We start from the raw sequence: 24,635 nt of genomic DNA on the forward strand, positions 1-24,635 counted from the left end.
CAGTACCTGCCGCTCCAAGTGTTCCAGGGTTTTTCCTGCAGCTGCTCCCAGGCTGCCCTCCCTGCCCTGTGGCTTCCACGGGCCTCATTCAGCTAGAACCACACACGAGGCAGGGCCAGGCAAGTTCCAGCTGCCACCACCATAAACCTCTCCAACCCAGGAGGGGCATAGGCCCCCCAGGGGGGCAGAGTCCCCAGTAGCACCTTCCTGGTACCCTGGGCCCAACGGGTCTGTGCTGCTGGCCTGGCTGGGTGAATCACCCTTCTCTATAGCAAAATGGTGGCCAAGAGTTAGGAAAAATAGCATTTATTGTGGGGAGGGGCGAGGGCCAGTAGGGCAGGGTGGCTCAGCCCTCTGAGAACTGGCGGTACAGCCGCTCGAGCTGCGGCGCCACGTGTAGCTGAAATGGGATCTCCAGGACGGCTGCAAAGCCTTCGGCCAGCGTGGGGGCCTCGAACTGCTTCCTGGCGGCAGAGGGTGTAGGCTGGAGGCGAGACCCAACCTTTGGGCTCAACCTATGTCCCCCCACCTCACCCTGCGGCCCCCACCTGTAGCTGTAAATGACGACGTCGGACACGGGCATGTGGGAGGAGTCTGTCATCTCCCGGAACTGCGGGGGCAGAGGTGGGGCTGGTGAGGCCAGGGCTTGGTGGGGTGTGGGGGGACTGGAGGAGCTTGGGGGGGCTCACTCACCCGGTTGTTGTGGCGCGCCTGCTCCAAGGTGGCACTGAAGAGGAAGCAGCGGCAGGGCACACCCGCATCCCGGGCACACTTGATGTACCTTGGGGAGGGGAGGGCGGGGAGCTTGGTAAAAGGCCTGGGGCTGCCCTCTAGGGGCCTTCCCTGGGACCCCGGTACCTGGCCCGGCTCTGGACATCGGGGTTTGTGTTGTCGATCGCGACCGGTTTCCTCTGCTTCAGGGCCGCCTCACATGCAGTCACACAGCGCTGCCATGAGCCCAGAGTGTCCTGGAGACCCAGAGAGATCAAGGATGGGGCCTGGGACACCCAGGGACACAGGGACCCAGAGCCGGTGGGGGGACACCGAGGCAGAGTGATGGAGAGTCAGAAAGGACAGCTGTCTAGGGGTTCGGGGGCACTGAAGACCACATCCTACCCTGTTCACGTGGATGTATCCGGCTGACACGAGATGCTCCCGGAGGAAGGTGGACTTCCCAGCTGTGAAGGGCGCAGGGTGAGTGGGGCCTGAGGAGTCGGAGAGGGGCTGGGGCTTCTGGGGGTCAGGGAGTCTCACCCCCAGGAAATCCCACGGCGACGACCACCTCCGGGTCTGAGCTTAAGAGGGAGCTGGACTCGGGGAGGCAGAGAGGCCCAGAGCGGGCGACGCTCCTCTGGGAGGGACAGACAAGATGAGAGAAACCCGGCCCCATCCCTGTGCGCCCCCCACCCAGCCCTGCAGGCCTCACCGGGTCAAAGGCTGGGAGCTCGAAGCGGGCCGCGGGCCACTTGAGAAAGAACTCCTCTGGTGTGGTGAAGGGCAGGCCCAGGTTCAGGGCGAACTGGGGGGGAGGGAGCAAGTCAGGTGGGGTGGGGTGGGGTGGGGGCGGGCTCCGGTGTTGGGACAGGGTGGGGCACTCACCAGGCGGTCTGCACAGGAGAAGTCTTTCTTCTTGCGCCCAGGGGCCCAGTTGGCTGGGCGTCCCGCTGCGTCTGGAACACGGAGCCCCGTCTCCACCAGCATCCTTAGGAGCGGCCCATCCGCATCAGCGCTCAGCGCCCAGCACCCACCCACCTCCCCAGCCCCAGGCCCTTACCTCCCACAAAGATGCTGTCCCCGATGGAAATGGGCACGCCCTCGTTGGCCTAGGCAGGGACACATGAGAGGCAGTAAGGAACCCACGCCCACATCTGTCACACTAACAGGTTCCACCAGGAGGTCGCTCGGTCGGTGCCCCGCACTAGGCCTGACCTCTAGCCTCAGACCTCAGCCACTTCTCAGCCGCTTCACCGCCTGTTCCACAAGCGGCCGCCAGAGGGCGCCCGCTCCCACCTGACGCGGCTCCGGACCCCACGGAGTCTGACCTCGCACTCGCCCCCTCGCCCGCTCAGCGGTAGCCACATAGGCCTCCTCCCTGCCCGCGAAAACACCGGACTCCATCCATCTCAAGATCCTTGCACTTGCCGTTACTCTGCTCTTTCCTCAGATGACACACGGCTCCCTCACTCACCACCTTTAAGCCTTTAATCAACACCCGGCCGTACCCTGTTTACACATCCATCAACACACTTATCGTCCGCACCCTCCCTAGTCCAGGAGCACCCGGGCGCAGGCAGGTCTGTCTTGTCCACTAATACGTTCAGCTCAAGAAGCTTTGTTTGTTCTCAAGAACAAACCCATGAATGAATCCACAGGTGACTTCTCTCCGGACCACTCTGGTTTTCGGAGTTTAAAAGCATTGGCCTCACCCACCAGCACCAGGACATGATAGCAAAGAAACTGAGGCGGCCAGGCCTGGGGAGGGGGTGACAGGGAAGGTCATGGAGCAGAGACCTGGAGTGGGCAGGTGGGCAGGCGGGCAGGGAGCCCTGGGAGTCGGAGGCTCACCTGCTCTTGCATGTGGTCCCACATGCCGCTCACCGGCTTCCGGTACAAGCCTGCGTGCGTGGCCACCAGCACCTGTGGGTGGGGCGGGGGTCAGACACTGTCCTTGACTCTTGCTCTGACACCCAGAGTCCTACAAAGGCACCTGAATCCCAAGGACACTACGCCAACGCTCACCAAGGTGAGCACCACTTACAATGCATCTGTCAGCATAACCACGCCCGCGGCCCCCATCCACTCTCCAACTGGCTCACCATGTCACACCTTCTCCCCGGGTCTCTGTTTCCTCCTTTCTGGCCCACCGTGCAATCTCTGGCCTCTGTCTCAGCCTCTCTGTCCCTCTACATAGTCCTTCAGCCTCCCATGCAGCCATACCTGAAAGGGGACCCCCAGCTTCTCCACCACAGCCTCCACCTTCGCTTTGAACTCCTCCGCTCGCAGCTTTCCGCGCCCGATGCCCATCTGGTTGGTGAAGATCACCAGCTGTGAAGGAGATGGGGTGTCACCCCGGCCCCTCCTCATCAGGCCCGGGTTGTGAGCCGGCCCCTATGGAGCACACACCTTGTAACCCTCGGCGGCCAGTTCCCGGAGTTTCCGCGGAATCTCCAGGTACAAGATCCTAGTGCGGGTGAGGAAGCACAAGGTGACCTGGGGCCCGGATGCGCCTCAGCACCCTCTCCTACTGCCTCCAATCACCTCCAGTCACTGGGGCTAGTGGGGAAGACCTTCCCAGAACGTGTGGTGATGAGGGTCCCGTCCAGATCAAAACCAGCCACCTGGCGTCACCCAGAAAAAAGAACAGCACTGTTACACCTCTGGTCCACCTAGCTCGCAGGCTGGTTCGCGTCAATTCTGCAAGCTGGGACTATGAGCGCCCGCCCCTTACAGATGGGGAAACCGAGTCACAGCTGGCCTACCCATGTTCTGTAAGGACAAAGATGCCACCCAGACAGCAGAGAGTGAAATCTTCTCTACCACCTCCCACTCCTCCTGAGCCCCTCAGTATTTCAATCTTTAAAATGGGTTTCGTATCCGACCCAGCCTCCTTCCATGGCCTATTTTCACTTCAGGGGACTAATAACCATGAAAATCCAAATACAAGCTAAGTTTTGTTTGGGTGTTGACTGGACTGTGCTAGAGCTGTCTTCAGCTTGGGCCTCACCTTGCCCCGAGGCTTCACACCAGGTGCTGTGAACACCAGCAACTTCTCGAAGGTCTCCCAGCCAGGGGATGACTTCCTTATCTGCTTTTTCTGCTGCTCAACATTTTCCTCCTCTCCCTCTCGGGTCACAGGAGGGGTGCTGGGTGGAGTGTCTGGCTGGGATTCTGGAGTGAGGGCCTCTTCCCAGCGCAGGGTCAGCGGGTGGAGGCCATTGACCAAATACAGCGTGTCCCCCACCCTCAGAGCGCCCTTCAAACCCGGTCTCAGCTCCTGGGTCCCGGCAGTTGAGGGGTTAACTCCCAGCTGCAGAGAGGCGGTAACTGGAGCTGGCCCCACCCCCGGCAACCTCCTCCAATCAAATAACCCGAAAAAGGACTCGCCGTTCTCCACCGGCCAATCAGACCCTTGAGCCCCGCCTCTTCATCGTGTACCGCCAATCAGGCGCTGGGAAGATTAGCCTCGTCCCGTCTTACCAATTTAAATGGGGATGAATGTTTACCGGATTGCAGTGGGCCACACCTGTTCCCCTCCCAGTCTGATTTTCCCAGTTGGGCCCGTTCCCCGCTGGGTGACGATTCTCCGTACCCTCCATCCTCACCCCCAGTCCTGCTGCCTCTTGTTAAGGAATCGGTACCTGTTTCACTGCCACCGTCCGAGTCTCAGGGTCAGCGACCAGCTCCACTGAAGATTGAAGGGGTGGAGTCAGCATCTGAATCCTTGGGTGACTGCTTCTCTCTTTACTGGGGAGCATGCCCCGCTTCAAACCACAGGATGGGGCCACAGCACCCATTCGGCAGGAGGAAGCAGTTTATTTTCTAAGTAGGACTGGCTCGCTCCTTGACATGCAGGAGCCAGATAAAGGCCTTACAATTGCCTGGGACACTAGTCCTCGCCTAGGGAGACAACAGGTATTTTTCTGTGTAGAAATGGCTTCTCCTTGACAATGTAGGGACTTGACAAGATCCAGATTCCGGGCTTGGCCCGCTACCACCCATCTCTGCTTAGCAATATGCACTTTTCTCCACAGAACCGGCTCTCTGCTTAACAAGGGTCGTGGCCTCATTCAAGTCTTCGCGGCAACTTGTGAGTATCTTTCTCTGCCCAGTGACAAGTGTCTCGGGATGGACTCCATCCGTTCCCGTTCAAGGTGTCTGGCTAAATCCAGGTCAAGCACCCTTTTTCCTTCTGTGCTCTCCACAGGGGGCACCTACCAACTTCGGGACTGGCCGCACCACACAGTTCGCATGGTGGCCAAGCATACCCCTCCTGTCTATCTTTCCAAATGCCTGTGTTCCCGCTCCTTAAGCACGCCACACCACCCGGTCCAGCTCAGGCCCCGCCCCACCTACCCTGGTTTCGGGAGCACTTCCGGTCGGTAACCTGAGTCAAGGGTCCCCGGCCCAGGACCAGAGCTTGCCCGCCTGGGGGCAGGAAGATTGGAGGCGCTCCCCCAGCGGGGCTCTCCAGCCACAGGCGACCGTGGGCCTCCACCCTGGCCATTCTGGGAGTCGGTCTAAGGGGAAATAGGGAAACAGGTTTGAGTGGCATCTCTCAGTCGCTACAGGAAGTCCCGCCTCCTTCCGCCGTCTCCACTAGGAATTCCTTTCTTCCGCTAAAGGTTCCGGAAGTCCCACCCACTCATCGGCCTCAGGATAGTTCGGTTTCCCAGGCGACGACGCCCCACTCTACCTCCGGGAGCCTGGACCCCGCTTTCCAGGGCAAAGGCCGAAAAATTCGCGCTCTCGCCTCGGCCCCACGCTCACCCCTGCCCACCGCTTGGTTCATTCGCCACTTCCGACCGGGGACGTCTTGCCGGAGGCGCTGTGCCTGCGACTCGGCTGGCTGCTGTCTCTCCGCCCACGGAAATGACTCTTGCTACCGAAGTGGGCGGGGCATCGGCGCAGCTGCAGCATAAGCGCCGCCCCTTCAGGCCCAGGAACCCTGCGGTACTTCTGCAGCTCTGACCTTCATCTCCTCTGCTGCAGTATGAGACTCAGGCCAGTAGAGGGGAGTGGATTCCATGCTCACAGATTTTCTTTCCGCGAAGTTTTGTTTCATTTCTTTTGCCGGAGATAGTTACAGCGGGAGGAAATTCTCTTTAAGGTTATTGTCAGTTGACGAAACCCCGCCGGGACAGCAGTACTGCAGTTTTCTCATCTAGTGTGAGGAAAATCGTTTCCACTTTGTGGGGTTACAAGGAAGGTTGAGTTAGTACATGTAAATAATTTGTAAAGGTGTCTAGGTAATAGTTTACCCTGTTGTAGTCTTGTCTGTTGTTAGCATTCCATCGGTGGTGATCTGATGGGAGACGGGGATTCCGCCTTTGCATCCTCAGACCAGAAGCCATTTGTTCTTTTACCTCCAGCTGTCTTAGTACGAAACCCGGCCTCAGCTGGGGGTTCCTGGCTTTTCCTGGGAACTACGTGGGCTCAGCTGAGAAGGCAATGGCACCTCACTCCAGTACTCTTGCCTGGAAAATCCCATGGATGGAGGAGCCTGGTGGGCTGCCGTCTATGGGGGTCACACGAAGTCGGACAAGACTGAAGCGACTTAGCAACAGCAGCATGTGGGCTCAGGAGACCGACTCAAAACTATTCTCATTCCGAAATTTACAGCCCTGAAGATTGGGATTCCACTATCACACAGGAATGGAATCTTTTCTTCCACCCTGTGTATCTACCTTTTCTTGTCTGTGAAATGGGGACGAGTTCAATTCCCAACTTTGCGTGGAGAAGCAATGAGACCTGCTCATTTGGCTTCGAAAAATTTTGAATGAATACCCAGAACACACTTTATATTCATTTGTCAGAGGTAAAACTCTTTAATCTCAGAGCGCCCCTCCCAACTCCCGATCCCCACCCCCGACTCTCCCCTACGCCAGGGCCGGAGAGTGAGGCCCCCCTGCCCCCCACCTTGGGTGGACGAGGGCCCTTTAAGGCACCTGTGGGGGTGGGGGAGAGGGGCGGGAGCTGGTAACGTCCTGGATGCAAGGACGGGTTTGATTGGCAGGCAGTTGTGGGATGTAACCAATGAGAGGGTGTCAGACGCAAGAACCGGATCAGGCCATCCCTGAAGGGGCCAGAGGGACAATTGTCGGGACTTCGGCGAAAATCAACCCCGGCCCCAGTAGTGTAAGGAACATAAATTTAACACCACAGGCCAATCCTGGGCACAGAAGGAGTTGGCTACGCCCCCAGGAGGCTAGAGCCAATCAAATGGGGGAACTCAAGAAGGGTTGTTCAGTCTCTCGGGAGATTGGCCAAGCCCTTTACAGTGTTCAAGTCAATCAAGTGAAGTAGCTGTCCATTCGCTATGCTGAAGGGGAGGACGATTACCCAATCCTGGAGCTTGACTCTTTCGGGAATGGAGCCAACGCCTTGCGAACTAGCCACGCCCCGGTCGCGGAGAGAGCCAATTCCTTACTAGAAAAACTGTCGCTGGGCCGCAAGCAGACAGACCCAATTCGGAAATTGGATAGGCCCCGCTCGGCGGCGCAGTTGTCGTCGTGGGCTGGAAGGGTGGCGGGAATCTGCAGGGACTGGTCAATCCTGGTGGCCCGGGGGGTGGGAAGCCGGTCCCGGATCTGACTCGGATTGGCGGGCCCCGGGGGCGGGGCAGGGCTGTAGTGTAGGAGTGGGACGGACGCCGGGCCGGGTAGCTCCCTGGGCCTCAGTATTTCCGCTTCAACTTCTGGAAGTCGCTGGTGTTGAGCCGTGGCCGCGGCAGGTCCCCGAAGACCTGAGTGTCCTCGGCCTCCCGCAGCACCAGTGCGCGCATGCTCGCCGCGATACGGTCCAGGTCCGGCGAGGAGGGCTGTGGGAACGGCGACACGGACGGGGTCAGAGCCTGCACCCCAGGGTTCCAGGTCCTCTCCTAGCACTTTGCCCCTGCGACGCCTATGACCTGGCAGGCCCTTCATCCTGTCCTGCTCCGTTTAGGGCTCTGCTACCCAACTTAAGGCACCACCTCCTCCAGGAAGCCTTCCTGCCCCTCTCCTCCCCGCATTCTCAGCCTGGTCCTTTGTGCACGCACAGCAGCCTGTCTCATGCCGTCCTTCCAGAGTGGAAGTGCTGCCTGGGTGCTGACCATCAAGGCTGTGTGTACCCAGAGTCTCATGTCTGAGGACCAGGTTTGGGACTCAGTCATGTTCCAATCAGGCTTCTGCCAGCCACTAGCTGTCAACAGGGATTTATCTCCCTAGGTTTCTGTTTCCCCTCTGAAAAATGGGGCAGATAGCAGGGTGTGGGCCAATCACCACAGTGATTGCTAAATAAAGCTGAACGACCGAGTCGCCAGGGCTGAGAGAAGGAGCCCTCTCCCTGCCAGTCTCCACTAGGGAGGGGTCTTCATTCTACCTGCAGCCCTAGCACCCAGTGTTACCTTCCTTCGGGCCTTGTCACCCTCGGCTGGGCCTGACACCCAGCAGAGTGAGAGAGGCCACAGACAGAAGCTGGCCTCTCGGAGGCCAGCCCAGGACCCGGCACTCAGGCCTCAGAGATTCAGTTAATTATGTTTCCACCAACAAACAAGGATGGCAGCAGCCAGTGAACCCTGCCAGTCTGTAAAGGGGGCTGCTGAGTGGCATAGGGAGGGGGAACCACAGGACCCAAGGCCTCCTCCCTCCAGAGCTGTCTTCCAAATGGAAGCGGGGTTCCAATCCCAGCTGAGTCTCAGGAAGTCACGTGCATCCTCAGTGCCTCGGCTTCCCTTCTGCTTCAGAGCTTTAGTGATGGGCAATGAGGACCCACCCAGGCCAGCCCAGGAATCTGTGTAGGATGGTGTGGGAGGAATGGAGGACAAAAGAGATGGCACAGACTCCAGGAGGGGCCAGAAATATGAGGGGTAGGGGCAGAAAGCAATCTGACCCCGCTGAGCCACAGTTTCCCCATCTGGAGGGGACACCAAAACACCTGCGCCCTGCCCAGATCAGGTATTCTATTAACAGAGCTGTTTTGGGAAGGAGAGGCCGCTCCCTCTCTACAAGGCTACAATGTAGTTAAAAGCTGCAGGGTTCTGCCCGAGAACCAGCCTTGCGAGAAGGAGGGGCAGATCAAACCTGGGAAATGTGGCATCCATGTCTGAGGGCTTCCTGGAGGAGACGCCTCTGAGCCCTTACCCACACCCTTCTCCCTGCCTCCCCGACTTGCCCCTCACCGGCCCGTTCTCCTCATCAGACGACCGAGCTTCTGTCCTCTTCTCCTTGAAGGCCCAGACGGGCACGGACACGGGCAGGGACTTGGCGTACTGCTGTGTGGGCAGGGCTGAGGCCGGGGGCACCGAGTAAGCTGGGGGGCCAGCGGGAGTCTCCTCGCTCAGGCTGCCATCTGGGAGAGAGTGTGGACTCCAGGCTCTGTCCCCGCCTTGATCCCAGTTGCCCTCACCCCCCACTCCGGCGATGGGGACAGCCTGCAACACTCACCGTCCGTGCTCTCGGGGTCTGACTCACAGAAGGGGGGTAGGTCCTGCAGCGTGGTGTCCTCGTCCATCACGAAGAGTCCTGTGGGTGGCGTCAGAGGCCCAGCCACTTGGTGCCTGCTGCGCTCTGAGCGCTCTGGACTGCGGCCACTGCCACTACCTCCCCGTCCCTTGCACTGGCCAGGCCCTCGCAAGCCTTGGGGCTTCGGGAATAAGCCTCGGGCCTTGCATACCTTTCCCCTGGTTATCTGGCTGGCCTTCGGCAGAAATAAATCTAGTTTCTGTCTATCTGGTATCTCCCCGGGTGAAAACAACTGGTTGGATGAACACAAAATCTGTAAGATTCACTTGGGATGAACTGACTCAAAATATAGGCTGAGAGGAAGACGAGATGATTATGATCCCTGTTTGACAACCAGGACCGATGGTGCAGAGATGAACTTACTTGCCCTTAGTCTCACCTCTAATAAATATCTGAACCTATGTCACCTGGCTTCACAGCCTGAGCCCTTAACCCCATGGGTTTGTCCAGCAACAGTGAGAAAGTCAGCTGTTGGTAGTAACGGTTAGAAGTGAGTAACCACTTAATTAAGCCCTCCACCCACCCGCCACTGGAGAACTCCTACTCACTCTTCAAAACCCTAATGTTACAGTCCAGTCTCTGGAAAGCATCCAAGCTCTTGTTTCCCCCACTGCAGCCAGCTGCACCCTCCGTTGTTGCTTGTACCCCTGACCCTCTTTAACTCCTGTCTCTGCTCTCACTGGCATTAGGCACCCCAAGTTTGCAAACAAGTCCTGTCCTACTCACACTCCCAGCTCAGAAGGTTCCCTCCCCGCCCGCCCCACGCCCTCCACAGGGCACTGCTTCATGCCAGGACTCTTAATTCCTTGGCCAGACCTGCAGTACCTACAGAAAAGGCCCTGAGTTGGCTTACTCTGTACCCAGCACCTCCCAGCAGAGCTGGTCCCAGGAAATGATGAAAGGAAACCCAGGCTCAGGGAGGAGAAATGACTCGCTCAAGATCACAGAGTGAGTCACAGGCCAGCCCACAGGACGAGCAAGCTGCACCCCTCCGGGAAAGCCCACGGAGGAGGCGACTGACCAAGAGCCACCCCGGCCCCTGCTGCCTCACCTCCATTATCGCTGACGCCCAGTCGCTCCCCAGACGTCTCCGTCTCTGTGGGTTCGTCCTCGTCCTCCTCGTCTTCCTCCCTGGCAAGAGCAGGCCGGGGTGGGCTTCGCGCGGGGCTGGGCGGCTGCGGTGCTGGTGGGGGTACGGGGGGGCGGGCTGCGGCGGCCGCCCGGTGGGCCAGGGCGATGTCGTGGAGGCAGCGGCGGGCGGCCTCGGCCAGGGCCCCTCGGCCGTGGGCTGCGTAGGCGCAGGGGCCCGGGCGGGGTGGCGGGGGTGGCGCGGCTGTCAGCAGCACCAGCTCCGTGCCCGTCCGGGCCCGGAAGCGCTCCGCGGCCCCCACCACGGCCTCCCACAGCTCCTCGGGCCGCCCCGACGCCATTCGCGCCCTAGGGGCAGAGCAGGACAAAGGAGGCTAAGGCCCAGCGGACTTCACTGTCCACCCAGCCCCACGTGTCCACCAGGCCCTGGACTCCACGCCCAGCCCTGCTCACCACCTGATCCCAGCTGAGCTCATCTCGCCCTGCAAGCTGACCCCTGCCCTCCGTTTCTGCAGGACTCCTCTCCATCCAGACCTCCGGGCCCTATCCTGGGCCCCCGGCCCATCCTCACCCTGTCCCCTCAGCCCCCGACTGTCCTCTTAGCCCTGCCCTGTCCAGCATAGGAGCCATCAGCCACACGTGACTGAGGAGTACTTGAGATGTAACTGATCCAAAATGAGACGTGCCAAGAAGGTGAAATCCACACCGGACTGTCAAGGCTTACTTAGCACAAAAAGGTAGCATGTAAAATCTCTCATGAACAATCTGAAGTTATTAAATGTTGAAATGATGACGTTTATTTATGCTAAGTAAAATAAGAGGGTAAAAGTGAATCTCATCTGTTTTCTACTTTTTTAATGTGGCTCATAGAAAACGTGAAGTTAGACACATGGCTCAGATCATATTTCTGATGGACTGTGCTGCCCTGCACCATGGCCCCAGCCTCCAGTCCAGTAGGCACCCAGGCCCCGGGCTGAGAGGTGGGGGGGGGCCGGGTCCTTTTACCCCCGGAGCTGACCCTGCTCCAGCACCCCCTGGACAAGGTCACAGTCCCTCAGCCCAGTACCGGAAGGCCTGCCCCGGCCTCACATACTTCCAGACTCCTGAGGCCCAAGGCATTAAGTCCAGGTAAACGACCCCCACCCCCGCCCCCCAAGCCTAGAGCACTTGTCCGCTGTGTACTTGTCACTCCTGCACCCACCCCTAGCTCGGGGCGGCCCTTCCCCATCCACAGCCTCCTGCAGTGTCTGAACGATCCCCATTCTAGCCCAGATCCCTTTGGGAGCACTGCTCGGATGGATCCACATCCACTTCCCCAACCAGTGTGGGAGGCCCTCGAGGGCAGGCCTGTTGGATTCACCTCTGAAACACCAGCCTTGCCTGGCACATGGCAGGTCTCAGAAAGCTGGGGTTGAGCAGAAAATGGGATGCCGGCTGCTTTCTGCACCTGGGCTTTGCCCATAACGTCCTTGCACTTCCAGCAGGTCCTCTGATAGTCTCCCCTGATCCCTCAAGATGGATCCGATGCCTCCCCTTGACCCACAGTGCCCTCAGCTACCTCCATTACAGCTCTTGTCACACAAGCCTGTGACAGCTGTACCTCTGGCTGCCTCCTCCATCAGACTATAAGCCACCCGAGGTCAGGGATCTGTGTCCCCAGGACAAGTTTGCTCTAAGTAGATGACCTGCTTGGATGCATCTTCTTACAAGCGGAGAAGAACAAGGGACCAGAAGCCTGACTTCCTGCCCTGACTGCTGTGTGGCCTCGGACCACTGAGTGGCCTTCTCTGTGCCTCACTGTTCTCTCCCTGTAAACCAGTGGTTGAGCTAGGGCTGCTAGGCAGCTGAGGAGCCTTCCCAAAGAGGCAGCAGGCTCCTCCTCACTGGAGGGATTCAAGCAGGACTGTGATCTAGCCTTCCAGGGTCGTAGAAGTTAGATTTCAATTCGAATCCTCTTTGTGACTCATGATCAGAGAGACCAGAGTTTGCTGAGCACTTGCTCCGTGCAGGGACTCTGCATCGGTCATGATCCCTCCTATCTGACCTACAAAGGTGGGAGCTGTTACCTCACAAACGTGATAGTCAAAGCTCACGGAGTCCAAAGCCCTTGCTGGAAGCCACATGCAGTGAGAGCACAACCACTGCCAGTCCGCACAGACCTGGGAGCAAGTTTATGCCGCACCTCCCACGGGCCAGGCAGGACCTGAGCCTGTCATCCAGCCTCATGCCACCCTCTCACCACTCCTGTGAGGGTGGAGCTACGATCATCCCACTTCACAGTTGCAAACTGAGGCCCAGGGAGATTCAATGTCTTGACTGGGGTCAATGTCTTGACCGGGGTCAATGTCTTGACCAAGATGGAGGGCTGGGACCTCGATTGGTCATCCTGGATCCAGAACCTGTTCTTAATCCTAAATGCCACCCTGCCAATCTTATGAGGAAAGATTTATGACTTCGTAGTCCAGAAGGGAAAAGTGAGGCTCAGAAGCTTAAGGCACTGGCCAGAGGCGCACAGCTAGAAAGGGCAGAAGAGAAGAGAAACTGTGGTCTGCTTGACGGGCTCCAAAGCCCAACCGAACTGGGAGGTATCCAGGGTCTCACAGCCACTCCTTGGCTCCCACTTGATGGAGAAAACTGAGGCTCAGGGCAGGAAAGTGAGTGGCCCAAGGTTGCACAGCCTGGTAATGCCAGGCCAGCGGGCTCTTCCTTGGGACACCAAGGTATGGCTCCTCTCCTAGAGGAGATCTGAGAGCAGATCAAACTCCGAGAGCCTGGGAAGACCTGGAAAGAGTCAAGTGGGAGTGAGCGGGTCACGAGAGCCCCACACATACCTCAAAGAGGAGGAGACCGACTTACGCAGACCCTTCTGCCAAGGCTTGGGGATCTTGGGGCGGGGCGGGAGGGGGGGGTGTCTCTGGCATTGGTTAACTAAAAGGAGAGTAACCAAGCCAAGTACCACCCCCCAACCCAGGAGAGTCTCCCACCCCTTCAGGTTCCAGAGGAAGTCCTGTTATCTTCCACGGAGCTGATAGATGGAAGACCCCCCTCTCCCTCCAAATACAGGTATTTAAGATTAGGGAAGAGTCGGACACGACTGAGCGACTGAACTGAAGATTACGGAAAGAGGGAGGTAGGACCTGTCCCCCATAGGGGGAACGGACAGGTAAGGCGACTGGCTTTTTAGGGTGAGGTGGGGGGTGAGGTGAGGAAAGCGACTCCAGGAAGAGATGAGGAAAGAGGAAAAGTCTCCCAAGGAATGAAGGATGCTAGCATGCCAGCGAAGTCCCCCCATCACCTGTCAAACTGGAAGTAAACCCTTCCCCGGGCCAAGGTGGGAGGAACTCGGGGATGCACCCTGTGGCCTGGGGCAGGTGAATGTCCGGGGTCTTTCTCTACCGCTCACAGAACTCGCTACTTGGTCCGGGGGCTCAGGTAAAGACCCACTTCTCTAGAAAGCACACAGGAAATCCCGCCCAGGTAGGGGCCAGGACCGGAAGTCCCGCCTTTGGACGGGTGAGGGGCGCCCCGCGGCCTCACCGAGTAACCCCCCGACCCTGTGGACATGGTCCACGCCTAAGTCAAGAATCCTAGTGGGTCTGGAGACCGGAGGATAAGGCTGTCCAAGCTTTGCCTAGGGTCAGACACAACGGTTCCCACGGCCGACACCTTTCCAGCGCTCAGCGTGAGGTCACTGGGCGATCTCTGCCCTCTGATTAACGCAGGCTATACCCTTCCCACGAGCGGCTCGCCCACCCAGCGCCCCTCTCCTCCGGACGGCCAAATCCTCCCCACAGCGCGGTTCACAACGCCGCCTCCACTCACGTGCCCGTAGCCAGCATGGCCGGCCCGGCACCGTCGCCGCCCTCAAAAGACATGGCGGTACCTTACGTCACTTCCGCCTATTTGGCCCGCCTCCACCTTGCACACTCCACCTCCCTAACACCAGACGCCGGAGACCAACATGGCGGCACGGGTGCTTCGCCGTATCCCAGTGGGGCATTGGCGACGGCAGAGTGTCCATAAGAAAGATGGTGAAAGAAAGAATTCAACTTTCTCAGACACAAACCCACATTTCGATTTGTCCCCCCAAAATATGGGGAAAATGCTATATGCACACTCAGGACTACAGTATACTAACTCAAGCGAGCTGACGTCCCTCACACACTAATAACCTCTTCCACAGAACTAGTGGAAAGCAAAGTCCATTAATGACATGGCAACCAGCCAGCCATCCTTTGTCCATAACGTACATAGGCTCTCCAGCCCATCCCCCTTCAGCACCAAGACTGGCAGAGAGCCAACATGGCAGCCTCTCTTGCTTCAGTTTGCCCAGTTTCAATATGGCGTCTCAGGCCGCTTTCCACGGTGACTTAGGAATTCTTCAGGGATTCCTCCGTTCCCGGGGAAACTGACGGTTTCATCCCTTTAACACGAGTCCTTCAGGGCCTCTTGTGATGGACAGCTTCTCTCACCTTTTCTTTTATCCGTTTCTTCCAGGACCCTGCTTTCGCGCCCCGCAGAGAGATGGGACTGCCCCGCATTAACATGGCCTCAGCTCGCCGGCCCTGGCCGTGCCCTCGAGAAAAATGGCATCCTTTGGCTTCGATGCCAGCATGCAATATGGAGAAAGGACTAGGCCTCTCGGAGCCAGCTTGATCGAGGGGGTGGAGTTCCTGGACCCGCCCCCTTGTTTACTTCGTGGTTAGGAATGCAGTACTGCGCCTGCGCACTGGCCGCTCCGCCTCTAGCGTCTGTAGCATGTGACTCAAAACCTCGTGTTTCAAACTCAACCACCCCATTCTGGAAAATGGTTACACCCACTCCTGCTCTAGAACAGATAGGGACGCTACCACTGTCTGGGCTGGCAGGGAGTGTCCAATCCGGATGTGACAGCACGCTGACCCGGAAAAGGAGGGGGTCGGGGCAGTGGGGCCTCGGCCGCGGCTATGGAGGGAGCCGGTTACAGGGTAAGTAGCAGAGACGCATTCTTTCTTTTCTGTCGATGCGAAACTTCCCCCTCCGGTGACCTGCTTCTTTCTCAGGCCTTGCAGGGATTCTGGGAGCCCGGCACATCCTTAACAAGCACAGCATTCCCTTAATAAACGCGCTGTCACTCCTTCCTTCCACTTCCTTAGGGAGACTCATATCGTTTAGCTCCGCCCCTTGGGCTGCTGAGGCGCTCTTCTGGGTCCCGCCCTCTTTGGAATGCACTTTTGTCCTTCCCAGTCTTCCAGGGTCCCAGAGAAGTCTGGTCGGTATTCAGGCTTCACCTCGCCGACCCCCATCCCCTAGGTAAAGGTACCTCGGTGCCCCGCCTCCTGGTGAATAGCTCCTCCCCTGAGTCTGTTCCCATTGGCTCTCTTTGGGGCCCCGCCCCCTTGGGCCCGCCCCTTAATGGTACCTGTTCCCAGGTCGTGTTTGAGAAAGGAGGCGTGTACCTGCACACCAGTGCCAAGAAGCACCAAGACCCGGACTCCCTCATCGCCGGCGTCATCCGTGTTGTGGAGAAGGTGGGCCAGGAGAGAGCAGGGCTTGAGCAGGCCCAGAGCGGGATGGAGGGCGGCACCTGTAGGAGTACAGTGTGGAGGTCAGCGGTGGAATCTTAGGAAGGAGAGGTGGCTTTCTAAGGCTGAGAGTTCAGAACTGGGAAGAAGTTTGGAAATAGGCTTTGGGGAGTTTGGAGGGTAGCCTCTCCAACCCCTCTTTCCTTCCCACAGGACAGTGATGTTCTCCTGCACTGGGCTCCTATAGAGGAGGCTGGAGATTCCTCCCAAGTCTTCTTCTCCAAGAAGGTAGGCTTCTCTGGCTTCCCCTTCTCTGCTTGCTTTTTTCTAGGTCGGAGCAGTCGAAAGCATTTGAAAGACTTGAGTAGAATTCCAGACCTACCATTGGGGCATGTATGAGCCTGGTTGGGACTGAAGTTCTCTCTGCCCCCCGGTTTCCTCTTCTCTGTGAAATGAGGCTGAAGAGGCCCATTCACGGAAAGAAAGCAGACACCATGTGACTTGTGGCCGTGGAGACAGCACCTGCCACCTCACCCTCTTTGCTTGTTGGGACAGCCCTGCCAGGGTGCAAGAGGACAGCTCAGTCTGTGGATTCGGGTTCCAGGGGCTCTCAGCCCATATGGACTTGAAGGAGCATGGGAAAAGGGAAAAGGGGGCCAGCAGGGTACCAGTCACATGTGTCCCTCTCATCAGGAAAAGCAAGAGATTTCCCAGAAGCCTTCCGTATTGGTTAGGAGTTGCATTTGGGTGTTCATAAATGAAACAGAAATGCCAATGGCCTAAGCAAGACAGCAGCTCATTTCTCTTTTTCTACCAAGCTCAGAAGGCAGCAGTATAGGTTCATGTGGTATCAGTGACTCAGCTTCCTTCCAGCTTTGCTTCGTAATCCTCAGCATATGGCATCTGTCCTCAACATATCGTTGTGGTCCAAAAGGGCTCCTGGAGCTCCAGCCTTGTTGACTGTTTTTGTTTACTTTACATGTGTATCTCAGGTGGGCAGAAGAGTTCTACTCATCGTGATTACTCAAGGAGGCATGCTGCTAGAGCAGCCACCATCCTAAAGGTCTCCATTTCTAGTGGTAGAAGGAGATCTCTAGAAGACTTGCCCTGACAGTTCAGTGGTCTGTCTTGGAAGTGATATATCCAGCCCTTTGGCCAGAACTAGGTGCCTGTCTCCACTCAGCCGGTAGAGTTCAGTGAGCTATAATCCATCCTGATGTGTGCCCGCGAGACGGACAGCTGCAAACGTTTGACACGGAGCGCTACTAATTATCACTGTTTTGTGTAAATGTTGGCAAAAGTATAAAATTCTTGAGGTCACAAAACGGAGGGCAGAAACTAACCAGGGGCCAGTTTGGCAGCTTGTGGGCAGCTGTCTGTGCCGTTCCTTGGCCTTCCCTTCATGGCATCCAGAGGCTTGCTTGAATAGGAGATTCACTACTGCCGGTGCCTTTTTATCAGGAATTTCCTGAGCTGGGTGACCCTGAGGGCAAGTGTGGTGCCCTCTTTCTGCCTCCATTTCTTTTTGTTCAGTGGGGCTACCTCCCAGGGTGGCCTCGAGGCTCAGATCTGGAATCTCTGAATCCACAGTCCCTCAGTCTCTTTTCCTGTCTTCCCCCAAGGACACCAGTGGGGGTGACTCCTGCACCTCTGAGGAGGAACCGACCTTTGACCCCGGCTATGAACCTGACTGGGCTGTCATCAGCACCGTGCGGCCACGGCCCCGCCAGTCAGAGCCCACGAGAGGTAGACTAACCTGGTGCCCGGGCTTGGGGGTGGGTGGGCAGGTGGAGACACATGACTTGCCCTCAGTGGTCATGGCTCCACAGGGTTTGCTGCCCACAGTCAAGATGGCCACCCACACTGGCCTCCAGTTCCTGGAGAGTGGGTGGGGGTGCAGGGTGGTTGCTAGCCCATGTCCAGCATGGCCAGCGTCTCTGGGGTATGCAGCCTGGTCCACTCCTACCCCGGGCTCCCTGATTGACTGTGGGCACTCCCATGTAAGTCCTGCCCCTGGAGTCTTCCAGGCTGTGAGGCAATAGTCGCAGGGTAACAGGGTAATTCAGGCCATCCTGGAGTCACACGGGGGGCTGGGGGCACCAGAGGAGGTATCTAACTCTTGGGGGATGGAGAATCCTTCCAGGAAGAGATGTTGCCAGAGCCTGGCTCTGGGGGATGCGTGAGTGGTTTCTCTCCCAGCAGACAGGGCAGCTGGGGCAAGGCCAGAGGTGTGGGGCGCTGGGAAACTGCAGCCTTTTGCTGTGGCTTGAGTGTAGTGTCTGGAGAGAAGAGAGGGTGGGAGGTGAGACAGATGGGGCGCAGGGGACAGACCTGAGGAGTTGAGGGGAGCCCAGGGAGATTTTGGAGCAGGCACATGTCTCCCCCGGGCTCCCCTTGTTTTCCTCAGTCCTTTCCTGGAGGGCCTGGGCTGATGGGGTTGGGGGCCAGGCAGGGAGGCCTCTCAGGAGATGTCTGAGCCCCTCCCGCTCCCTGTCCCCTCCAGGTGCAGAGCCCAGCTCCCCCCGGGGCTCCTGGGCCTTTTCGGTGAGTCTGGGGGAGCTCAGATCTATCCGCCGTTCCAAGCCGGGCCTCAGCTGGGCCTACCTGGTGCTGGTCACGCAGGCCGGCGGCTCCCTGCCTGCCCTGCACTTCCACCGCGGGGGCACCCGTGCCTTGCTCCGCGTCCTCAGTCGCTACCTGCTCCTGGCCAGGTGAGCCTGGTACCGGGCCGCAGCCTGATCCCTCGGAGCTGGGAAGGAGATACCACCCAGGCTGATTTTCAGGGCAGAAAAAGAGAATCGAGGGGGGCGTGGCATGTATAACCCCGAGATAAAGGGTAGTTTGGCACTGGGCAGGACCTGGGCCCCAGGTCATGGAAAGAGTTGGTCTCCTTTCCCTCAGAGTTTGTATTACCTTCTGAGGGGGCCGGGGGCAGAATGCGCCTCTAGCCCACACCCCAGCACTTCCTGGGGCTGTCCCTCCGTGGCCTGTGCCCCGGTCACCCTAGCTGGGCGGTGAGAGAGCCTCGTTGGCCAGCCCTGGGCCCCGGGCCGCCCCTGGGGTGCAGTCGTGGTCTCAGGCCTGGGATGGGGGTTCCCCATGGGCTGTCAGGACACTGCCTGGGGTCGCCCACATGCCCTGCCGCCCCCCCGCCCCCCCGACTCCGTAGCTCCCCGCAGGACTCCCGCCTCTACCTCGTGTTCCCCCACGACTCCTCGGCGCTCTCCAGCTCCTTCCATCACCTCCAGCTCTTCGACCAGGACAGCTCCAATGTGGTGTCTGTGAGTCTGCAGGGCCAGGCCGGCAGGCATGGGCAGCGCGGGGTGGACCGTGCTGGCGGCTGGGCTGTGACCACCCCTCCGCCCCATCCCCAGCGCTTCCTCCAGGATCCCTACTCCACCACCTTCAGCAGCTTCTCCCGTGTGACCAACTTCTTCCGGGGAGCCCTGCAGCCGCACCTGGAGGGGGCCTCCCCCGACCTGCCCCCGCCCCCAGACGACGAGCCTGAGCCCGGGTTCGAGGTCATCTCCTGTGTGAGTATCCACGTAGTTGCCACTGCTCTCGCAGCCACCGTGGGCACGGGGCCGCATCTCCCCAGGCTCGGATCCTAATGGCGCCTCCCTCACCGGGCTGATGGACGGGCTGTGCGGGAGGCGCTTGTGGCCGCTGCACCTGGCCTATGTTTAATGGGGTGGGGGGCTTCTCACTGAGCCACGTAGGAGGTGCTTCCAGCCCTGCATGTTCTGTGTGTCCGTCCAGCTGAGAGAGATTCTGAAATGCCTTGGAGGGTGGCCGGGGGCAGGGCTGGGGATTGCTGGGAAGCCTAGGCCCTGGGCTCACCTTGACTCGCCCTGCGTCCCCCAGGTGGAGCTGGGGCCGCGGCCGGCCGTGGAGCGGGCGCCTCCTGTCACAGAGGAGGAGTGGGCTGGCCACGTAGGCCCCGAGGGCCGCCTGCAGCGGGTTCCAGAGCTGAAAGCCCGCATCTTCTCAGGGGTGAGGAGCCCGGTGAGGGGATAGGGCGGGGCAGGGCGGCTAGCAGCCAAGGGGAGGCCCCTCTGAGCTGCCCTCCACCTCTGCCCCCAGGGTCTGAGCCCCAGCCTGCGGCGAGAGGCCTGGAAGTTCCTCCTGGGGTACCTGAGCTGGGAGGGCTCGACGGAGGAGCACAAGGCCCACGTGCGCAAGAAAACGTGAGTGAGGACGCATGGCCCCTGCCTTGCTGGGCTTAGCCCCTAACTGCCCCAGCCTCCCAAGTCCACTGGAGGTTTTTGATCAACCGCATATCCCTTGACCAAAGGGATCAGGGACATCAACCCGCACATAGGAGGATGGAGGCAGTGGGCCCGTGTCTGATGCCGTTTTCATCCCTGGGCCATGCCGTATCACCGATGTGCAGCAGGCTTCCTCCCCGCCGTGCGGCCATCTCTTCTGGCTTATCTTGTGCCTCTGCTGGGTGTTCTGGTCCCTGCCCCTGGGGCTCTCTCTCCACTGGGGCTGACAGACTGAGCAAAAGCCCACAAGGGTATCCTGTGTCCCGAGACACACCGTGGAGGGGAAGCGCAGCGGTGAGCTGGGCTGAGCCCCGCGGGGTAAGGCAGCAGGGGTGTCCTTACTGCTCCCCTCTCCCCCGTCAGGGACGAATACTTCCGCATGAAGCTGCAGTGGAAATCTGTGAGCTCCGAGCAAGAGCGGAGGAACTCACTGCTACACGGATACCGCAGCCTCATCGGTGGGTGGCGGCGGGGATGGAGGTGCCAGGCCAGAAACGAGGTTGTCTAGGGGTGAGGGGGAACAGTTTGGGGGCAAGCAGGGGTGAGTGGCCAGGATGGCGAGGCGAGGTACGGGGGGCGCTCCAGGTTTTCTGGGTTCAAATCTGCCCTCTATTCACTGAGAGATCTTGGGAAGCGATGTCATCTCCCTGGGCTGCCGTGTCCCCACCTGTTTGTTTTGGTGAGTGCGGCTGGGAGGGCGTGGCCAGCCCATGAGTGTGAAGTGCAGCACCTTCTGTGGAAGCGGCCCAGACGGTCTCTGGAGGGCCCACAGCTGCCTAGGCGTGCTGGCGGCCGGCAGGGGCTGGACCCCGCTCCTTTCACACCTTCACTTTGTCCCCTGTCCCCGCAGAGCGGGACGTGAGCCGCACCGATAGGACCAACAAATTCTACGAGGGCCCCGAGAACCCGGGGCTGGGCCTGCTGAACGACATCCTCCTGACCTATTGCATGTACCACTTTGATCTCGGTGCGTTGCAGTCCGGGGAGGGGCTGGGGGCCGGCCTTGAGGGGGCCGGGGGGCACTGCAGGCCTGGGCTGGGCCCTGACCCCGTGTCCCCCCAGGCTACGTCCAGGGCATGAGTGACCTTCTCTCCCCGATCCTCTACGTCACCCAGAATGAGGTGGACGCCTTCTGGTGTTTCTGCGGCTTCATGGAGCTCGTGGTGAGCCTCAGGGCAGGGGTGGAAGGCAGGCCCCTCACAGGCCCCAGGGGCTCTGGCTCCTCACAAGGCCCTCTGCCCACAGCACGGGAACTTCGAGGAGAGTCAGGAAACCATGAAGCGGCAGCTCGGGCAACTCCTGCTGCTCCTCAGGGTGCTGGACCCGCCGCTCTGCGACTTCCTGGGTACGTGTCTTGGCTGGTGGGGCCTGGGGTGGTGGGGCCACAGATGAACCACCCATCCAGAACCCAGAAGTGATGTGTAAAAGCAGGACTGCAGTTTGCAGCAAGACCTCGATAGGAGATGTGGGCACCCTCCCTGTCCGCCATGTCCCCGCTGCCCAGTGAGGTGGCTCCTTCGTGTCCTGTCAGTTACACTTTTCAGATTAACGACCTGGGCGTGGTTCCTCACGACTCCCAGCTCCATCTAGCTCTTATCTGCACTCACCCCTGAGCCAGGGATTGGATACTGGTTCTTTGGGCTCCTGAGGGTGGGACTGCTGCATTTTTGGCTTTAAAACTTGTCTGCATTTCTTGTTCAGTGTAAAAAATGCAGGAAATTCAGGGAAAGGAAGTTGAAGTTGCTGTTGCTAGAACTGTTCTTTTGAACGCAGATGGTGATAAATAAGCTAGTTGATTGGTGGACATTTCTTCACCGAAATTTAGGGTCACGCTGGGGAGGGGAGACGTAGCTGGTCTTACGTCACTGAAGAGAAAGCTAAGGCTTAGAAAGCACACGCCACTTTCAGGGACACTAGGACGTTAGCTGCCTCTCTGCGTCATTTGGGAGTTTTCTAAACCATCAGTTTTATCAACTACATGGTGTTCTGTTCAGTTTAAGGATGTACAAGAGTAGGTTTAGCCTGACCTGCCGGACATTTAGGTTGTTTGTAGTTTTTCACCATGGTAAATCTGTATTTATGGATAATGCCTTTAAATTCCAAGAAAGGATTTCTATCCTCACGTATTTTTACATCTTTTGAAATGTTCGTCCCCATCACTGCTTTCCCGGAATGGTCTGTCTGTCTGCGTTTTGCTAGCAGTGTACACCAGGGCCCGGCCGCTCACGGCCCTCCCCGCCAGCTTTGGATGTTGTCCAGATTGTCATTCCTCCTTTGAGTGGACTGCTGTTACTGCCTCCCTCCCACATGAGAGTGGAGACCGGGGTGGCTCCTGGCATCTGGAGCCTGGAAGGCAGGATGGGAAGGGTTCCTGCCGACTGGAGCAGCTCCCCCCACCTTCTTCCCAACCCCACCCTCCACCCCCAGGAGCTCTCCATCCGCTTGCGAGACTGGCCTGGGTTCTTACCACCAGCGTGACTTCTTAGAGTCCAGTCCGAACGTCGGGTGCCCTGTGAATTAGAGTGGGATTGGGGTTGATAGAGAGCATTGCCCCTCCCGCCGCTGTCCCCCGCTCCAGACTCCCAGGACTCTGGTTCTCTCTGCTTCTGCTTCCGATGGCTGCTCATCTGGTTCAAGAGGGAATTCCCCTTCCCGGATGTCCTCCGGCTGTGGGAGGTGCGCCAGCTGGGTTGAGGGGAACAACTGAGGCAGATAGACTGGTGGGCGGGTGGGGAGGTTGGTGGGAGATGGGCAGGGCATGGGGCCGACCCGGGTGGGGCCTGGGGTGGAGGCTTTGCCAGTGAGGCCCCCCCCCCGCCTCGGGCACCGCCAGGTGCTGTGGACAGGGCTGCCCGGCCCCAACCTGCACCTGCTGGTGGCCTGCGCCATCCTGGACATGGAGCGGGACACCCTCATGCTTTCTGGCTTCGGCTCCAATGAGATCCTCAAGGTGAGACCCTGGCTCCCTCCCAGTCCCCTCCCCTGGAGGCACATCAGCAGGGTGTGAGCTCCGTGGAGGTGGGCACCTCCCCTGTGCCAGTCCCTTTGGGTAGTGGGTCCTCAGAATAGGGTTGTTGAAAGTGCGGTCAGCTAAGCTGTGGGCACAGCAGCTGGGGGACGCCTCTGTGCGTCTCCTACCCTGTCTTATCCCCAGCTCCCTCAGAGAGCATGTGGCCCCTGCAGGGCTGGGCCACCCACCCCTCCCCCAGTGCACTAGTGTGGGGCGGGCCCTTCCCCTCCTTGTATGCTGTGCCTGGCAAGCAGCCTGAGAGCATGACCTGTCCTGATCCCCGGGCTCCACTGTGAACCCTAAGGGGGCCCACCCCTTGTGTCTTCCCTCCACTGTGTCCCCAGCAAGAGGCACAGAGCAGGCGCTGGGGTGGTGGTGGTTGAGTGCCGGCCGGCAGGCCAGCCTGACCCACCCCCTCCTGCAGCACATCAACGAGCTGACCATGAAGCTGAGCGTGGAGGATGTGCTGACGCGGGCCGAGGCCCTCTACCGGCAGCTGACCGCCTGCCAGGTGAGTCCCTGACTCCTCCTCATACACTCCCCCCAACCTCCAGGAAACCTCTGACTTGACGCTCCCTACCCCCCACCCCACAACCCTCCAGGAGCTACCCCACAACGTGCAGGAGGTCCTAGGCTTGGCATCGCCCGCAGAGCCCCAAAGCCCCTCGCCCCCTGCCTCACCGCTGCCGCTGTCGCCCACCCGGGCCCCACCGGCTCCGCTGCCCCCGGTGGACATGGCCACATCCACACAGCCCGACAGCAGCCTGGAGATCCTGCCTGAGGAGGACGACGACGAGGAAGGCGTCGACTCTTAACTGTGCTGGGTGAGCACAGCAGCCCCACAGGACTAGACACTTTATCCAGCTCCCGCCTCAGGACCCCGCCCCTGCTGGGTCTGGGGATGCAGGAGTAGAGGGGCGGGGCCCTCCACCCATGCCTCCTCAGCTGATTTCTTGAAACTGACACTTTCCTGTCCAGGTGGCCTCGAGAGGGTGGTGTAGGAAGGCCAGCACGCTGCCTTGGCCCTGGATGGGGAGGCGGGTGGTGGCAGCTCATGGTCTTCCCCAGACTGCTCTGCAGTCGGTGTCTGACTGCTGTGACCCTGATCTGGCCAATGAGGTGTAAGAGGCAGCCCCTTGGGGGTGGGTGAGTGGTGGGGACTTGTGGAGGCAGGGCTCCCTTACCTGCCTGAGTTTGGGGCTTTTGGAGGAGCGAGGATGGGGTACTGGTGTGCAGCCGCCACGTAGTAGATGAACTGGGGTACATCCTGGACCTAACTCAATGGGAGGGCGTGTGGAGCTGCTCGCTCGGGCCCTGCCTACCAGCTTCTTGTTATGAGAAAAATAAACTCATGTTTCACCCGCTGTCAGCTGGGCTTTTTGTTACTTGCATAAGGATCCATCGGTGTCCTTTACAACTGTGATGAGCACTATAATTACCACCATTTACCAGTGGCGCTAAGCGGTGTCCATCCTGTACCTCCTACTACCCCAAATGGAGCGCCCCGGCGCAGGAAGGAGGAGGCCCTATTCCAGGGCTCCCG

At 59.2% G+C, this 24,635-nt stretch overlaps 3 protein-coding genes across 10 annotated transcripts; 1 reads left to right on the top strand and 2 right to left on the bottom strand.

The window, feature by feature from the left end:
* Positions 1-66: 66 nt before the first annotated feature.
* PNKP (polynucleotide kinase 3'-phosphatase) lies at positions 67-5,588 on the bottom strand. 2 transcript variants are annotated; one of them, XM_052655834.1, is made up of 17 exons: positions 5,414-5,550; positions 5,074-5,237; positions 4,359-4,405; positions 3,725-4,027; positions 3,259-3,338; positions 3,124-3,181; positions 2,938-3,045; positions 2,566-2,637; positions 1,775-1,823; positions 1,600-1,670; positions 1,427-1,519; positions 1,255-1,351; positions 1,117-1,178; positions 859-968; positions 694-781; positions 549-610; positions 67-460 (listed from the first exon to the last, which is right to left on the bottom strand). In XM_052655834.1, exons 2-17 carry the CDS (start codon positions 5,222-5,224, stop codon positions 307-309), a joined length of 1,605 nt encoding a protein of 534 aa, XP_052511794.1. In that variant the 5' UTR covers positions 5,225-5,237; positions 5,414-5,550; the 3' UTR covers positions 67-306. The 2 variants fall into 2 exon arrangements, with proteins under 2 accessions (XP_052511794.1, XP_052511795.1); XM_052655835.1 differs by having other exon boundaries at positions 299-464; positions 5,488-5,588.
* Positions 5,589-6,534: 946 nt separating this feature from the next.
* AKT1S1 (AKT1 substrate 1) lies at positions 6,535-14,872 on the bottom strand. Of its 7 annotated transcripts, none has more exons than XM_052655894.1 (5): positions 14,783-14,872; positions 10,273-10,658; positions 9,144-9,221; positions 8,872-9,048; positions 6,535-7,537 (listed from the first exon to the last, which is right to left on the bottom strand). In XM_052655894.1, exons 2-5 carry the CDS (start codon positions 10,649-10,651, stop codon positions 7,056-7,058), a joined length of 1,116 nt encoding a protein of 371 aa, XP_052511854.1. In that variant the 5' UTR covers positions 10,652-10,658; positions 14,783-14,872; the 3' UTR covers positions 6,535-7,055. The 7 variants fall into 7 exon arrangements, with proteins under 7 accessions (XP_052511854.1, XP_052511855.1, XP_052511852.1 ...); XM_052655895.1 differs by lacking the exon at positions 14,783-14,872 and adding an exon at positions 14,194-14,363; XM_052655892.1 differs by lacking the exon at positions 14,783-14,872 and adding an exon at positions 14,064-14,137.
* Positions 14,873-15,208: 336 nt separating this feature from the next.
* Positions 15,209-24,461, top strand: TBC1D17 (TBC1 domain family member 17). The gene is made up of 17 exons (XM_052655836.1): positions 15,209-15,277; positions 15,722-15,820; positions 16,028-16,102; positions 17,437-17,560; positions 18,318-18,525; positions 18,984-19,095; positions 19,189-19,347; positions 19,679-19,807; positions 19,898-20,001; positions 20,446-20,540; positions 20,933-21,049; positions 21,145-21,245; positions 21,328-21,427; positions 22,661-22,758; positions 22,916-23,032; positions 23,517-23,603; positions 23,695-24,461. Exons 1-17 carry the CDS (start codon positions 15,257-15,259, stop codon positions 23,905-23,907), a joined length of 1,959 nt encoding a protein of 652 aa, XP_052511796.1. The 5' UTR covers positions 15,209-15,256; the 3' UTR covers positions 23,908-24,461.
* The last annotated feature ends 174 nt before the right edge of the window (positions 24,462-24,635 follow it).

The sequence above is a fragment of the Budorcas taxicolor genome, chromosome 18 (genome assembly GCF_023091745.1).
Source record: "Budorcas taxicolor isolate Tak-1 chromosome 18, Takin1.1, whole genome shotgun sequence".
In the NCBI taxonomy this organism is placed as follows: domain Eukaryota; kingdom Metazoa; phylum Chordata; class Mammalia; order Artiodactyla; family Bovidae; genus Budorcas; species Budorcas taxicolor.